The sequence below is a fragment of the Mustelus asterias genome, chromosome 22 (assembly GCF_964213995.1).
Source record: "Mustelus asterias chromosome 22, sMusAst1.hap1.1, whole genome shotgun sequence".
Taxonomy (NCBI): domain Eukaryota; kingdom Metazoa; phylum Chordata; class Chondrichthyes; order Carcharhiniformes; family Triakidae; genus Mustelus; species Mustelus asterias.
In genome coordinates, this window is record NC_135822.1 from 53,547,026 (window position 1) to 53,565,079 (window position 18,054).

General features: G+C 47.9%; 1 protein-coding gene across 1 annotated transcript in view; it reads left to right on the plus strand.

Moving 5' to 3' along the window:
* Positions 1-18,054, plus strand: part of LOC144510226 (paired box protein Pax-8-like) — a 79,618-nt gene that overhangs the window by 12,369 nt on the left and 49,195 nt on the right. Inside the window, exons 3-4 of the mRNA XM_078239720.1 lie at positions 13,878-14,043; positions 15,815-16,012. Of these exons, the coding sequence (XP_078095846.1) occupies positions 13,878-14,043; positions 15,815-16,012 (364 nt within the window). The remainder of the gene's footprint in view (positions 1-13,877; positions 14,044-15,814; positions 16,013-18,054) is intronic.

Sequence of the window (18,054 nt, forward strand, 5' to 3'; positions counted from 1 at the left end):
GGGCGGAGAAGTGGCAGATGGACTTCAACCCAGATAAATGCATAAGTGGTCCATTTTGGCAGGTCAAATGGGATGAAGGAGTACAATATAAAGGGAAAGACTCTTAGTACTGTAGAGGATCAGAAGGACCTTGGGGTCCGGGTCCATAGGACTCTAAAATCGGCCCCGCAAGTGGAGGAGGTGGTTAAGAAGGCGTATGGTGTGCTGGCCTTTATCAATCGAGGGATTGGGTTTAGGAGTCCGGGGATAATGATGCAGCTATATAAGACCCTCGTCAGACCCCATTTGGAGAACTGTGCTCAGTTCTGGTCGCCTCATTACAGGAAGGATGTGGAAAAGATTGAAAGGGTGCAGAGGAGATTTACAAGGATGTTGCCTGGATTGAGTGGCATGCCTTATGAGGATAGGCTGAGGGAGCTCGGTCTTTTCTCCTTGGAGAGACGTAGGATGAGAGGAGACCTAATAGAGGTGTATAAGATGTTGAGAGGCATAGATCGGGTGGACTCTCAGAGGCTTTTTCCCAGGGTGGAAATGGCTGCGACGAGAGGACACAGGTTTAAGGTGCTGGGGGGTAGGTACAGGGGAAATGTTAGGGGGAAGTTTTTCACACAGAGGGTGGTGGGTGAGTGGAATCGGCTGCCGTCAGTGGTGGTGGAGGCAAACTCAATAGGGTCTTTTAAGAGACTCCTGGATGAGTCCATGGGACTTAATAGGATGGAGGGTTAAAGGTAGGCCTTAAAGGTAGGGATATGTTCGGCACAACTTGTGGGGCCGAAGGGCCTGTTTTGTGCTGTAGTTTTTCTATGTTTCTATGTATTGGGATACAGTGAAAAGTATTGTTTGATTTATTATTGTCACATGTATTGAGATACAGTGAAAAGTATTGTTTGATTTATTATTGTCACATGTATTGGGATACAGTGAAAAGTATTGTTTGATTTATTATTGTCACATGTATTGGGATACAGTGAAAAGTATTGTTTCTTGCTCGCTATACAGACAAAGCATACCATTCATAGAGAAGGAAAGGAGAGGGTGCAGAATGTAGTGTTACAGTCATAGCTCGGGTGCAGAGAAAGATCAACTTAGTACGAGGTAAGCCCATTCAAAACTCTGACAGCAGCAGGGAAGAACCTGTTCTTGAGTCGTGTGGTACGTGTCCTCAGACTTTCATATCGTTTTCCCGACGGAAGAAGATGGAAGAGAGAATGTCCGGGGTGCGTGGGGTCCTTGATTATGCTGGCTGCTTTTCCTGAGGCAGCAGGAAGTGTAGACGGAGTCAGCGGATGGGAGGCTGGTTTGCGTGATGGACTGGGCTACATTCATGACCTTTTGTCGTTCCTTGCGGTCTTGGGCAGAGCAGGAGCCATACCAAGCTGTGATACAAGCAGAAAGAATGCTTTCTATGGTGCATCTGTAAAAGTTGGTGAGAGTCATAGCTGACATACCAAATTTCCTTAGTCTCCTGAGAAAGTAGAGGCATTGGTGGGCTTTCTTAACTATAGTGATAGCGTGGGGGGACCAGGACAGGTTGTTGATGATCTGGACACCTGAAAACTTGAAACTTTTGACCATTTTTACTTTGTCCCCGTTGATGTAGACAGGGGCAGATTGTCCTTTACGCTTAGGTACAGCAAACAGTAAAGAAGGCAAATGATATGTTGGCCTTCATAGCGAGAGGATTTGAGTATAGGTATAGGGATGTTTTGCTACAATTATATATTGATGAGGCCACACCTGGAATATTGTGTGCAATTTTGGTGTCCGCATCTGAGGAAGGATATCCTTGCTATAGAGGGAGTACAGCGAAGGTTTACCAGGCTGATTCCTGGGATGGCAGGTCTGTCATATGAGGAGAGACTAAGTCGGTTCGAATTATATTCACTGGAGTTTAGAAGAGTGAGAGGGGATCTCATAGAAACTTATAAAATTGTAACAGGGTTAAACAGGGTAGATTCAGAAAGAATGTTCCTGATGGTTGGGGAGTCCAAACTAGGGATCATAGTTTGAGGATAAGGCATAAACCTTTTAGGACTGAGGTGTGGAGAAATTTCTTCACCCAGAGAGTGATGGAATTCACCACCACAGAAAGTAGTTGAGGCCAAAATGTTGCGTGATTTCAAGAAGAAATTAGGTATATCTCTTGGGGCTAAAGGGATCAAGGGATATAGGGGGGAAGGAGGGGATCAGGATATTGAATTGGATGATCAGCCATGATCAAAATGAATGGCAGAGCAGGCTCGAAGGGCCAGTTGGCCTACTCCTGCTTCTAGTTTCTAAGTTTCTATGACAGAGTGAGTCAGAATGGTGGGAGCCAATTATTGCTTCATGTTTGTCCAGGGACAGGAGCAGGAAATGGACTCACAACCAGGAGAAAGTGTGGGGCCACATCGAGAGCACCATGTGACCCAGTCTCCAGACCCTGGAAGCCAGGGACCAGATCTCCTCAATGGATTTGATGTGAAGAACATAATATTATGAGAGTAATGCATTTTGATTTGATTTGATTTATTATTGTCACATGTATTGGGGTGCAGTGTGAAGTATTGTTTCTTGCGCACTATACAGACAAAGCATACCATTCATAGAGTGCATAGGGGAGAAAGAAAGGAGTGGGTGCAGAATATAGTGTTACATTCATAGCTAGGATATAGGGAAAGATCAACTTAGCGCGAGGTAGGTCTATTCAAAGGTCTGATGGCAGCAGCTGTTCTTGAGTCGGTTGGTACGTGACCTCAGATTTATGTATCTTTTTCCCGACGGAAGAAGGTGGAAGTGAGAATGTCCGAGGTGCCTGGGATCCTTGATTATGCTGACTGCTTTTCCGAGGCAGTGGGAAGTGTAGATGGAGTCAGTGGATGAGAGGCTGGTTTGCGTGATGGATTGGGCTACGTTCACAGCCCTTTGTAGTTTCTTGTGGTCTTGGGCAGAGCAGGAGCCAGACCAAGCTGTGATACAACCAGAAAGAATGCTTTTTATGATGCATCTGTAAAAGTTGGTGAGAGTCGTAGCAGATATAGCAAATTTCCTGAGCCTCCTGAGAAAGTAGAGGCGTTGGTGGGCTTTCTTAACTATAGTGTCGGCACGGAGGGAACAGGACAGGTTGTTGGTGATCTGGACACCGAGAAACCTGAAGCTCTTGACCATTTCCACTTCATCCCTGTTGATGTAGACAGGAGCATGTTCTCCTCTAGACTTCCTGAAGTCAATGACTATCTCCTTCGTTTTGTTGACATTGAGGGAGAGATTATTGTTACCGCACCAGTTTACCAGATTCTCTATCTCATTCCTGTACTCTGTCTCATCATTGTTTGAAATCCGACCCTTTTGGGAATGGAGTGTGACACTTTGATCACTCAAATTACTTCACAAGTGCACTCACTACCGACAATCTTTCCGATCAGTGACTTCTGTCATGTATTATCCAGGGAGAAAGAGATTTGCCATGATAGTTTTTCCTGTAAGTAATACCACTGTCACAGTGATCATGGAAAATTACATTTTGAAGTGATAGCAAGCACTTTGCAACTCTCTTTCAGAAAGAACTATCGGGCTGTAGAAACTCTGCGGTGCAGAGAGAAGCCCTTCGGCCCATCAGCTCTCCAAAAGAGCATCCCACCCAGGCCCTCCCCTCTGCCCTATCCCCCTTAACCCTGCACACAGTCGTTAGCACTGCTGCCTCACAGAGCCAGGGACCCGGGTTCGATTCCCAGCCTCGGGTCACTGTCTGAGCGGAGTCTGCACGTTCTCCCCTCCGTGATCATGGATAAGGATAGATCTGGTCCTCGGGTTGAAGTTCTGAACTGGAAAAAGGCCAAATTTGATGAAATGAGAAGGGATCTGGGAAGTGTGGATTGGCACAGGCTGTTCTCTGGTAAGGATGCAAATGGAAAGTGGGAGGCCTTCAAAGGAGAAATTTTGAGAGTGCAGAGTTTGTATGTTCCTGTCAGGATTAAAGGCAAAGGAAATAGGAATAAGGAACCTTGGTTCTCGAGGGAGATTGTAACACTGATTAAGAGGAAGAGAGAGTTGTATGAAATGTACAGGCAGCAAGGAACAGATCAGATGCTCGAGGAGTATAAAAAGTGCAAGAAGCTACTTAAGAGGGAAATCAGGAGGGCTAAAAGAAGACATGAGGTTGCTTTGGCAGACAGAGTGAAGGAAAATCCAAAGAGCTTCTATAGGTATGTTAGGAGCAAAAGGATAGTGAGGGATAAAATTGGTCCTCTTGAAGACCAGAGTGGTAGACTGTGTATGGAACCAAAAGAGATGGGGGAGATACTAAATGGTTTTTTTGCATCCGTATTTACTGAGGAAACGGGCATGGAGTCTACGGAAATAGGGCAAACTGGTAGGAAGGTCATGGAACCTTTACAGATTAAAGGGGAGGAGGTGCTCGCTGTCTTGAGGCAAATCAGAGTGGATAAATCCCCAGGACCGGACAGGGTATTCCCACGGACCTTGAGGGAAGCTAGTGTTGAACTTGCAGGGGCCCTGGCAGACATATTTAAAATGTTAGTATTCACGGGGGAGGTGCCAGATGATTGGAGGGTGGCTCATGTTGTTCCGTTGTTTAATAAAGGTTCCAAAAGAAATCCGGGAAATTATAGGCCAGTAAGTTTGACGTCGGTGGTGGGCAAGCTATTGGAAGGTGTGATAAGGGATAGGATCTACAAATATTTGGATAGACAGGGACTTATTAGGGAGAGTCAACATGGCTTTGTGCGTGGTAGGTCATGTTTGACCAATCTATTAGAGTTTTTCGAGGAGGTTACCAGGAAAGTGGATGAAGGGAAGGCGATTGATGTTGTCTACCTGGATTTCAGCAAGGCCTTTGACAAGGTCCCTCATGCGAGGTTAGTTAGGAATGTTCAGTCGCTAGGTATACATGGGGAGGTAGTAAATTGGATTAAACACTGGCTCAATGGAAGAAGCCAGAGAGTGGTTGTGGAGGATTGCTTCTCTGAGTGGAGGCCTGTGACTAGTGGTGTGCCGCAGGGATCGGTGTTGGGTCCATTGTTGTTTGTCATCTATATCAATGATCTGGATGATAATGTGGTAAATTGGATCAGCAAGTTTGCTGATGATACAAAGATTGGAAGTGTAGTGGACAGTGAGGAAGGTTTTCAAAGCTTGCAGAGGGATTTGGACCAACTAGAAAAATGGGCTCAAAAATGGCAAATGGAATTTAAAGCAGACAAGTGTGAGATATTGCACTTTGGAAGGACAAACCAAAGAAGAACGTACAGGGTAAATGGTAGGACTCTGAAGAGTGCAGTTGAACGGAGGGATCTGGGAATACAGGTACAGAATTCCCTAAAAGTGACGTCAAAGGTGGATAGGGTCGTAAAGAGTGCCTTTGGTGCATTGGCCTTTATAAATCGGAGTATCAAGTATAAAAGTTGGAGTGTTATGGTAAGGTTATATAAGGCATTGGTGAGGCCGAATTTGGAGTATTGTGTACAGTTTTGGTCACTTAGTTACAGGAAGGATGTAAATAAGGTTGAAAGAGTGCAGAGAAGGTTCACAAGGATGTTGCCGGTACTCGAGAAGCTGAGTTACAGAGAGAGATTGAATAGGTTGGGACTTTATTCCCTGGAGCGTAGAAGATTGAGGGGAGATTTGATAGAGGTGTATAAGATTTTGATGGGTATAGATAGAGTGAATGAAAGCAGGCTTTTTCCGCTGAGGCTCGGGGAGAAAAAAACCAGAGGGCATGGGTTAAGGGTGAAAGGAGAAAAATTTAAAGGGAATATTAGGGGGGGCTTCTTCACGCAGAAAGTGGTGGGAGTGTGGAATGAGCTGCCGGATAAAGTGGTAAATGCTTTTAACATTTAAGAAAAACTTGGACGGGTTCATGGATGAGAGGGGTGTGGAGGGATATGGTCCAAGTGCAGGTTAGTGGGACTAGGCATAAAATGGTTCAGCACAGACAAGAAGGGCCAAAAAGCCTGTTTCTGAGCTGTAATTTTCTATGGTTCTATGGTTCTATGGTGTCCGCGTGGGTTTCCTCCGGGTGCTCCGGTTTCCTCCCACACTCCAAAGATGTGTGGGTTAGGTACATTGGCGGTGCTAAATTGCCACTTAGTGTCGTAGGATGCGTAGGTTCGAGAGATTAGTGGAGAAAATGCGTGGGGTTACGGGGATAGGACCTAGGTGGGATTGTTGTCGATGCAGACTTGATGGGCTGAATGGCCTCCTTCTGCACTGTAGGGATTCTATGATTCTATGATGATTCTAAAGGGACGACCTTTTAGAACCGAGATGAGGAAGAATTTCTTCAGCCAGAGTGTTTTGGTGAATCTGTGGAATTTTAAAAAATTCATTCGTGGGACATGGGCGTCGCTGGCTGGGCCAGCATTTATTGCCCATCCCTAGTTGCCCGAGGGCAGTTGAGAGTCAACCACATTGCTGTGGCTCCAGAGTCACATGTAGGCCAGACCGGGTAAGGACGGCAGATTTCCTTCCCGAAAGGACATTAGTGAACCAGATGGGTTTTTTCGACAATGGTTTCATGGTCATCAGTAGATTCTTAATTCCAGATTTTTTTTATTGAATTCAAATTCAATTGGGGGCAGCACGGTGGCACAGTGGTTAGCACTGCTGCCTCACAGCGCCAGGAACCCGGGTTCGATTCAGTCTCGGGTCACTGTCTGCGTGGAGTTTGCATGTCTGCGTGAGTTTCCTCCGGGTGCTCTGGTGTCCTCCCACAGTCCAACGATGTGCGGGCTAGGTTGATTGGCTATGCTAAATTAACCCTAGTGTAAGGAGATTAGCAGGGTAAATATGTGGGGTTATGGGAACAGGACCTGGGTCAGTGCAGGCTCGATGGGCTGAATGGCCTCCTTCTGCACTGAAGGGATTCTATGACATTCCACCATCTGCCGTGGCGGGATTCGAACCCGGGTCCCCATAGCATTAGCTGAGTTTCTGGATTGATAATCTCGTGATAATACCAATAGGCCATCGCCTCCCCAATTCATTGCCACAGAAGGCTGTGGAGACCAACTCATTGAGTGTACTTAAGACAAACATGGAGAGGTTCTTAATTGGTAAGGGGATCAAAGTTTATGGGGAAAAGGCAGGAGAATGGGGTTGAGAAACCTATTAGCCATGATTGAATGGTGGAGCAGGCTCGATGGGCCAAATGGCCTCATTCTGCTCCAATTAACAGGGGGTTGGAGTTTACGAGCCGTGGGGTTATGCTGCAACTGTACAGAACCTTGGTGAGACCACATTTGGAATATTGTGTGCAATTCTGGTCACCTCACTATAAGAAGGATGTGGAAGCATTGGAGAGAGTGCAGAGGAGATTTACCAGGATGATGCCTGGTTTGGAGGGTAGATCTTTTGAGGAAAGGTTGAGGGAGCTAGGGCTTTTCTCTTTCGAGCGGAGGAGGATGAGAGGCGACTTAATAGAGGTTTATAAGATGATGAGGGGGATAGATAGAGTGGACGTTCAGAGACTATTTCCTCGGGTGGATGTAGGTGTTACTAGGGGGCATAACTATAAGGTTCATGGTGGGAGATATAGGAGGGATGTCCGAGGTAAATTCTTTACTCAGAGAGTGGTTGGGGTGTGGAATGGACTGCCTGCTGTGATAGTGGAGTCAGACACTTTAGGAACTTTCAAGCGGTTATTGGATAGGCACATGGAGCACACCAGGATGATAGGGAGTGGGATAGCTTGGTTTCGGACAAAGCTCGGCACAACATCGAGGGCTGAAGGGCCTGTACTGTGCTGTTCTGTTCTATGTTCTATGTTCTATATGTATATCTTAGGGTCTTAAGTATGCTTTATAAATACAAGCTATTGTTGAATGTCAACAGTTGTTGAATGGGGTGGCACGGTGGCACAGTGGTTAGCACTGCTGTCTCACAGCACCAGGGACCCGGGTTCGATTCCCGGCTTGGGTCACTGTCTGTGTGGAGTCTGCATGTTCTCCCTGTGTCTGCGTGGGTTTCCTCCGGGTGCTTCGGTTTCCTCCCACAGTCAAAAGATGTGTAGGTTAGGGGGATTGGCCATGCTAAATTGCCCCTTAGTGTTAGGGGTACTAGCTTGGGTAAATGCGTGGGGATAGAGCCTGTGTGGGATTGTGTTTGGTGCAGACTCGATGGGCCAAATGGCCTTCTTCTGCACTGTAGGATTCTATGATTCAATAATCGGTGTCAATATATCTATAGAGCTGTATGAAAATCAGAAAAAACGCTGTTTCAATCCACATTTGCAGCCTTTTGTTTTGTAACCCTCACGCAGACTTTCGGATTTACTGAGAATGATTCATCCACCTCGGTTCATTGTAATGTGTCTCAAAATTCACAGCAACTATGCAGAAACCAGAGTTAATTTTTAACTTTGTGCCGCTGGAGGGAACTTGGGACTCTTAAAGGAATTAGCCCGACTGACTGCGACGTTGGCCGAGTTCGAGCGCACGTCGCCCTGAGGGATCAGAACAGTAATTCTGCCGACATTGTTCAACAAAACATCATGTGATCAACCCTGTTACCCATGGACTTCAAACCCAGGATAATGGACACTTGGGACTGGGTTACTTAGCTTGAGTATATCAGCACCACAAATCATTGCTACACAGTGCGATCAGGCAGGGACGCCTGCGGGTAGGGAAGGAGCAGATCAAATAAAGGGGTTAGTTAGTCCACTACCTTCTCGCCTAGAATCCTACAGTGCAGAAGAGGCCCTTCGGCCCATCGAGTCTGCACCAACAACAACCGTGCCCTACCCACATATCCCATGTATTTACTCAGCTAATCCCTCTGACACTAAGGGGCAATTTAGCATGGCCGATCCACCTAACCTGCACATCTTTGGACACTAAGAGGCAATTTAGCATGGCCAATCCACCTAACCCGCACATCTTTAGGCACTAAAGGCAATTTACCACGGCCAATTCACCTAACCCGCACATCTTTGGACACTAAGGGGCAATTTAGCATGGCCAATCCACCTAACCTACACATCTTTGGACACTAAGGGACAATTTAGCATGGCCAATCCACCTAATCTGCACATCTTTGGACACTAAGAGGCAATTTAGCATGGCCAATCCACCTAACCCACACATCTTTGGGCACTAAAGGCAATTTACCACGGCCAATCCACCTAACCCGCACATCTTTGGACACTAAGGGGCAATTTAGCATGGCCAATCCACCTAACCTACACACCTTTGGACACGAAGGGGCAATTTAGCATGGCCAATCCACCTAACCTGCACATCTTTGGACACTAAGGGACAATTTAACATGGCCAATCCACCTAACCTGCACATCTTTGGACACTAAGGGGCAACTTAGCATGGCCAATCCACCTAACCTGCACATCTTTGGACACTAAGGAGCAACTTAGCATGGCCAATCCACCTAACCACCACGTCTTTCGGACTGTGGGAGGAAACCGGAGCACCTGGAGGAAACCCACTCCGCACAGACAGTGACCCAAGCCGGGAATTGAACCTGGGTCCCTGGCGCTGTGAGGCAGCAGTGCTAACCACTGTGCCACCGTGCGACTCATTGAATCTCATCTCACCTTTACCTGATGTCCACACACTAACACATTACAAAAGAATTTCCGACATAGAGACTGGCAAGTGTAGTGATAATGTGGAGCCTGAATATTGAAGACTATTCCTTACGATCAACTGGTTACATTCACAAAGGAACAATCTCCTCTTCCAGAAGGACTTGCAAACCTTCCAATATTGTTGACAGCTGCCCCACGGTGCCAGGGACCCGGGTTCGATTCCCGGCTTGGGTCACTGTCTGTGTGGAGTCTGCACGTTCTCCCCATGTCTGCGTGGGTTTCCTCCGGGTGCTCCGGTTTCCTCCCACAGTCTGAAAGACGTGCTGGTTAGGTGCTAAATTCTCCCTCAGTGTAACCCGAACAGGTGCCGGAGCGTGGCGACTGGGGGATTTTCACAGCAACTTCATTGCGGTGTTAATGTAAGCCTGCTTGTGACACGAATAAATAAACTTTATAACTTCGATGTATTATCACTGCTTTCTTTCCAAATCATCGCTATTCCTCAGGGATCAGTGCTGGGATCTTTGCTGTTTGTAATATATAAATGATTTGGAGGAAAATGTAACTGGATTGATTAGTAAGTTTGTGGATGACACAAAGGTTGGTGGAATTGCAAATCGCAATAAGGACCATCAGAGGATACAGCAGGATATAGTTGGAAACTTGGGCGGAGAGATGGCAGATGGAGTTTAATCCGGATAAATGTGAAGTAATGCATTTTGGAAGGTCGAATACAGATAGGAAATATACTGTAAATGGCAGAACCCTTCAGAGTATTGATAGGCAGAGGGATCTGGGTGTACAGGTACACAGGTCACTGAAAGTGGCAATGCAGGTGGAGAAGGTAGTCAAGAAGGCATACGGCATGCTTGCCTTCATTGGCTGGGGCATTGAGTTTAAAAATTGGCAAATCATGTTGCAGCTTTATAGAACCTTAATTAGGCCGCACTTGGAATATCGAGTTCAATTCTGGTCGCCACACTACCAGAAGATGTGGAGACTTTGGAGAGGGTACAGAAAAGATTTACCAGGATGTTGCCTGGTATGGAGGGCATTAGCTATGAGGAGAGGTTGGAGAAACTCGGCTTGTTCTCACTGGAACGACGGAGGTTGAGGGGAGACCTGATAGAAGTCTACAAGATTATGAGAGGCATGGACAGCGTGGATAGTCAGAAGCTTTTTCCCAGGGTGGAAGAGTCAATTACTAGGGGGCACAGGTTTAAGGTGCGAGGGGCAAGGTTTAAAGGAGATGGACGAGGCAAGTTTGTTACACAGAGGGTGATGGGTGACTGGAACTCGCTGCCAGGGGAGGTAGTGGAAGCAGATACGATAGTGAGTGTTACGGAGCGTCTGGACAAGTGCATGAATAGGATGGGAATAGAGGGATATGGTCCCTGGAAGGGTAGGGGGTTTTAGTTCAGTTGGGCAGCATGGTCGGTGCAGGCTTGGAGGGCCGAAGGGACTGTTCCTGTGCTGCAATTTTCTTTGTTCTTTATTCTTTATTGACCTTGTGACTTCATCATAAATTTGATAAAACTGCAGCGTGGTTTAATATATCTCCATTTGCCTCGATTTCATTATGATCACATCCGTTTTGCTGTTGTGTGTCTACACGCCCTCATCTTACTGTCCTCCCATCTCTGAGGTAAAAGTGTTTTCCCTTCTCCAGCAAAGAGGTTTATTCCATGCGAGGGGCACTGGACTGAGGCAACTGCAAAGAGTCTTTGTTCCTGACGCATTGGGTGATATATTGATATATTTCAACCGCCAAATGGGCAGGACGCGGTCGTAAAGTGGGGCGTAAAGCGATTAGTGTGATTGGCGCTGGTTTTCACGAACGGCGCCATTTTACAAGCGCCCGATATCAGCACAGTCAGTCTCTCGGCAGAACTGGGCGAGAGGCTGGTTAATGTCTTCAAATTTATTGAGAGAAGCATTTACATGTCTTTAGTAAGCCCGGCACCCAATCGACTGGGCTTCGCCCACCTTTATGGCCTCTCCGGGGGAGGTTCTCACCGGAGGGGAATAGACATGCTCCCCATGAACCCGGGAGCAGTCGACTTGGTCTGGACGGTGGAAGCAGAGGCCTTGAGGCCAAGGGCAAGAGACTGGTGCCCCTTGGGCAGCGCCATCCTGGCAGTGCCACCCTAGCATCTTGGTAATGTCAGTGTGCCACCTGGGCAATGCCCACCGGGCAGTGCCGTGGGGGCAATGGGGAGGAGGCAGTGGGGGGGGTGGGGCCAATGGGAGGGGGGGCAGTGGGGGGAGGGGCTAGTGTGGGGGAGGGGACCCACTGCAACTCTGCAGCGATCGGTGGGGGGGGTGGCAGAGGGGCCTCGATCGGTGGGGCCCACGATCGGACTGGGCAACAGTGGGGGGGTTGGCGGGGGCCGTATCTCAGGCTGCAGTGCGGGGGTGCTGTCTAGAAGGCTGAGGGGTGATCTTATAGAGGTCGAGAAAATAATAAGGGGCACAGATCAGCTAGATAGTCAATATCTTTTCCCAAAGGTAGGGGAGTCTAAAACTAGAGGGCATAGGTTTAAGGTGAGAGGGGAGAGATACAAAAGGGTTCAGAGGTGCAATTCTTTCACACAGAGGGTGGTGAGTATCTGGAACGAGCTTCCGGAGGTAGTAGTAGAGGCGGGTACAATTTTGTCTTTTAAAAAGCATTTAGACAGTTACATGGGCCAAATGCAGGCAATTGGGATTAGTTTAGTGGTTAAGAACTGGGCAGCATGGATAAGTTGGGCCGAAGGGCCTGTTTCCATGCTGTAAATCTCTATGACTCTATGATATGGGGAGAACGTGCAAACTCCACACAGACAGTGACCCAAGCCGGGAATCGAACCCGGGTCCCTGGCGCTGTGAGGCAGCAGTGCTAACCACTGTGCCACCGTGCCACCCCTAAGGTGGCTATCATTGAAGACAAAGCTAAGGAGGAATTTCTGTGTTGTTAACCTATTGAACTCACTGCCCCAGAGAGCAAAAGAGGCTGGATCATTGATTATATTCAAGAATGTGTGAGGCAGATATTTGTTCGACAAGGCTGTCAATGGTTTTGGGGAGGGGGAGGCAGGCATTAAAGTTGAGTTAAGGGTACAATCAGATCAGCCAGAATCGTATTAAATGTTGGAGAAGGCTGGAGGGGCCGAATGGGCCTATTCCTGTTCCGATTTCCATTGAGCCTGTTGACCAGGCCAGAGAACTGTTTAGCAGTTGGAAAGGGGGAAAACAAATGGGGGAGTAATGGATCTGCCCACCAACGCCTCTACTTTCGCAGGAGGCGAAGGAATTTTGGCATGTCAGCCAAGGCTGTCACCAACTTTTACAGATGCACCATAGAAAGCATTCTTCCTGGATACACCTCATCTTGGTCTGGGCTCCTGCTCTGCCCAAGACCGCAAGAAACTACAAAACGTCGTGAACGTAGCCCAGTCTATCACGCAAACCAACCTCCCATCCATTGACTCTGTCTACACTTCCCGCTGCCTCGGCAAAGCAGCCAGCATAATTAAGGACCCCACGCACCCCGGACATTCTCTCTTCCACCTTCATCCATCAGGAAAAAGATACAAAAGTCTGAGGTCACGCACCAACCGACTCAAGAACAGCTTTTTCCCTGCTGCTGTCAGACTTTTGAATGGACCCACCTTATAATAAGTTGATCTTTCTCTACACTCTAGCTGTGACTGTAACACTACATTCTGCACCCTCTCCTTTCCTTCTCTCCTATGTATTCTATGAACAGTATGCTTTGTCTGTATAGTGCGCAAGAAACAATACTTTTCACTGTATCCCAGTACATGTGACAATAATAAATCAAATCAAATATGCTGTAGCTGTGGTAAGGGCGAGATATGAAAGGTTAGAAGTGAAATGTGGCAACAATAATTCTCATATAACGTCCAAACTAATCGCTTCACACTGTGAAATTTAAAAAAATACGCCCGCAAATCTTGTGCAAAAAAGCCTAAGCCATACAACTAGAATCAGAGAATCCCTACAGTGCAGAAGGAGGCCATTTGGCCCATCGAGTCTGCACCGACTACAATCCCACCCAGCCACATTCCCATAACCCCACCTATTTGCCCTAGCTGTTACCCCTGACACTAAGGGTCAATTTAGCGTGGCCAATCCCCCTAACCAGCACAGCTTTGGAGGAAACCGGAGGAAACCCACACAGACACGGGGAGAATGTGCAAACTCCACACGGACAGTGACCCAAGCTGGGAATTGAACCCGGGTCCCTGGCGCTGTGGGGCAGCAATGCTAACCACTGTGCCATTATGCCACCCAAACTAAAGTGACTCTAATGGACTGAACTCTTTTCCCGCAGGACACGGTGGAATAAATCAACTCGGAGGCATGTTTGTCAATGGGAGACCGCTTCCAGATGTGGTGAGGCAGCGGATCGTCGATTTGGCGCACCAGGGGGTGCGGCCGTGTGACATTTCCCGTCAGCTCAGGGTCAGCCATGGATGTGTCAGCAAAATCCTCGGCAGGTGAGAACCAACATTCATAGAATCGTAGCATCATACGGAGCAGGAGAGGCCCTTCAGCCCATCGAGTCTGTACTGGCACATTAGAAACATCTGAACTCCCACCTAATCCCACTTGCCAGCACTAGGCCCATAGCCCTGAATGTTGTGATGTGCCAAGTACTCATCCAGGTACTTTTTAAAGGATGTGAGGAATCTTGTCTCCACCACCCTCCCAGGCAGCGCATTCCAGACCCTCACCACCCTCTGGGTAAAAAAGCTTTTCCTCACATCCTCCCTAAACCTCCCACCCCTCACCTTCAACCTATATCCCCTCGTAACTGACCCTTCAACTAAGGGGAACAGCTACTCCTTATCCATTCTGCACCGTCTCTCCGACAGAGATTCTCACCGAGCCCATCTGCTATATTCCCATAACCTCACGTATTTACCCCACCAACTCCCTAACCTGCACATCTTTGACACAAAGGGGCAATTTAGCATGACTAATCCCCCTAACCTGCACATCTTTGGATACTTAGGAGCAATTTAGCATGGCCAATCCACCTAACCTACACATCCTTGGACACTAAGGGACAATTTAGCATGGCCAATCCACGTAACCTGCACATCTTTGGACACTAAGGGGCAATTTAGCATGGCCAATCCACCTAACCTACACATCCTTGGACATTAAGGGACAATTTAGCATGGCCAATCCACCTAACCTGCACATCTCTGGACACTAAGGGGCAATTTAGCATGGCTAATCCACCTCACCGACATAATCTTGCACAGCTCAATAAAGTCGGTCCCTCAGTCTTCTCTGCTCCAATGAAACCAACCCAAGGTCTCTATAGCCTCTCTTCATAACGTAAATGTTCCATCCCAGGCAGCATCCAGATGAATCTCAAATATGTATGAGCCTCCTGTGAAATACTTATTCTTCAAGAAGAAGACATTCCGAGGTATTGGTGCCAGTATCTGGATGTGACACCCTGGTAAAGAATGACAGAGACAGGACCGAATCCTGGTCTGTGCAATGCAAAACTGATCTCAGGTCAAGTGGCCTCAATCGTAGAACTCTCCCACAGTGCAGTAGGAGTCTAGTCGGCCCATTAAGTCTGCACCGACTCTTCGGCAAATCATCTTACCCAGGCTCACCCACCCACCTGCGATCCTTGTAACCCCACTCACTTACTCGCTAATCCCCCGAAGCTACACATCTTTGTACACGGAGGGGCAATTAAAATGGCCATTGCACATAACCAGCCCATTTTTGGGACACTAAGAGGCAATTTAGCATGGCCAATCCCTCTAACCTACACATCTTTGTACACTAAGGGGCAATTCAGCACGGCCAATCCATCTAACCTACACATCTTTGTACACTAAGGGGCAATTCAGCATGGCCAATCCATCTAACCTACACATCTTTGGACACTAAGGGGCAATTTAGAATGGCCAATCCCACCTAATCTACACATTTTTGGACGCTGAAGGGCAATTCAGCATGGCCAATCCACCTAACCTGCACATCTTTTGGACTGTGGGAGGAAACTGGAGCACCCCGAGGAAACCCACGCAGACATGAGGAGAATGTGCAAACTCCACACAGACAGTCACCTAAGCCGGGAATCGAACCTGGGTCCCTGACACCGTGAGGCAGCAGCTCTAACCACTGTGCCACCCGTGCCAACCAGGGCGTGTTGAATAAATAATTTTTTAAAAACTGATGCGGGAGGGAGATCTCGCCCTATCCTGTTTTATCCTTTGACTCTGAAATGTGTCACAGGTACTACGAAACGGGAAGCATCATGCCAGGAGTGATTGGTGGCTCAAAACCCAAGGTTGCCACGCCGACGGTGGTGGAGAAGATCGCTGAATACAAACGGCAAAACCCAACCATGTTTGCCTGGGAGATCCGAGATCGATTACTTGCGGAGGGAGTGTGTAACAATGACACAGTGCCGAGTGTGAGCTCCATCAATAGGTAAGAGGTGGTGACATTCAGTGCAGCCTCTCCCCTGCTCATCAACTGTGAACCCTGCATTTTGGAAGGTCGAACACCGAAGGGAAATATACAGTAAATGGCAGAACCCTTAAGAGTATTGATAGGCAGAGGGATCTGGGTGTACAGGTACACAGGTCATTGAAAGTGGCAATGCAGGTGGAGAAGGTAGTCAAGAAGGCATACGGCATACTTGCCTTCATTGGCAGGGCACTGAGTTTAAAAATTGGCAGGTCATGTTGCAACTTTATAGAATCTTAGTTAAGCTGCACTTGGAATATAACGTTAAACTAAGGCATGGCGGCACAGTGGTTAGCACTGCTGCTTCACAGCTCCAGGGACCCGGGTTCGATTCCCGGCTTGGGTCCCTGTCTGTGCGGAGTCTGCACATTCTCCCCGTGTCTGCATGGGTTTCCTCTGGGTGCTCCGGTTTCCTCTCACACTCCAAAAGATGTGCAGGTTAGGTGGATTGGCCATGCTAAATTGCCCCTCAGTGTCCAAAGATGTGTAGGTTAGGGGGATTGGCCATGCCAAATTGCTCCTTATTGTCCAAAGATGTATGGGTTAGGTGGGTTGGCCATGTTAAATTGCCCCTTAGTGTCCCAAAGATGTGTAGGTTAGGGGGATTGGCCATGCTAAATTGCCCCTTAGTGTCCAAAGATGTGCAGGTTAGGCGGATTGGCCATGCTAACATGCCCCTTAGTGTCCGAAGATGTGCAGGTTAGGGGGATTGGCCATGCTAAATTGCTCCTTAGTGTCCAAAGATGTATAGGTTAGGTGGATTGGCCATGTTAAATTGCCCCTTAGTATCCAAAGATGTGCAGGTTAGGTGGATTGGCCATGTTAAATTATCCCTTAGTGTCCAAAGATGTGCAGGGTAGGGGGATTGGCCATGCTAAATTGACCCCTAGTGTCCAAAGATGTGCGGGTTAGGTGGATCGGCCATGCTAAATTGCCCCTTAGTGTCCAAAGATGTGTAGGTTAGGGGGATTGGCCATGCTAAATTGCCCCTTAGTGTCCAAAGATGTGCAGGTTAGGGGGATTGGCCATGCTAACTTGCCCCTTAGTGTCCAAAGATGTGCAGATTAGGTGGATTGGTCATGCTAAATTGTCTACTAGTGTCGCCACACTACCAGAAGGATGTGGAGGCTTTGGAGAGGGTACAGAAAAGATTTACTAGGATGTTGCCTGGCATGGAGGGCATTAGCTATGAGGAGAGGTTGGAGAAACTTGGTTTGTTCTCACTGGAACGACAAAGGTTGAGGGGCGACCTGATAGAAATCTACAAGATTATGAGAGGCATGGACAGAGTGGATAGTCAGAAGCTTTTTCCCAGGGTGGAAGAGTCAATTACTAGGGGGCACAGGTTTAAGTTGCGAGGGGCAAGGTTTAAAGGAGATGTACGAGACAGGTTTTTTTGCGCAGAGGGTGGTGGGTGCCTGGAACCCGTTGCCGGGGGATGGAGTGGAAGCAGATAGGTAATGACTTTTAAGGGGCGTCTTGACAAATGCATGAATAGGATGGGAATAGAGGGATATGGACCCCGGAAGGGTAGGGGGTTTTAGTTCAGTTGGGCAGCATGGTCAGTGCAGGCTTGGAGGGCCGAAGGGCCTGTTCCTGTGCTGCAATTGTCTTTGTTCTTGGAGCTTAGAAAGGTGTAGAGTGTTACAGTTAAGGGATGGATGTCTTTGCATTTTGAGAGGGTCGGAAATATTCACAGTTTGGGTACAGCGGGGCTGACACACAACTTCTCGTAGAATATTCAGCCCATCAATTCTGCACTAACTCATCGAAAGCCATTCCACCACCTCTCTGCCCGATCCCCGTCTCCCAAACAAAAGGAATAGTTTCACTGCGGACTAACTGTCAGGTCCTGGGAAGAACGTTTCATCTGCTCACTGTCGGATCTTTTTCCTGTTGTTGCACAACACTGCTGCCTCACAGCGCCAGGGACCCGGGTTCAATTCCCGCTTGGGTCACTGTCTGTGTGGAGTTTTCACATTCTCCCTCGTGTCTGCGTGACT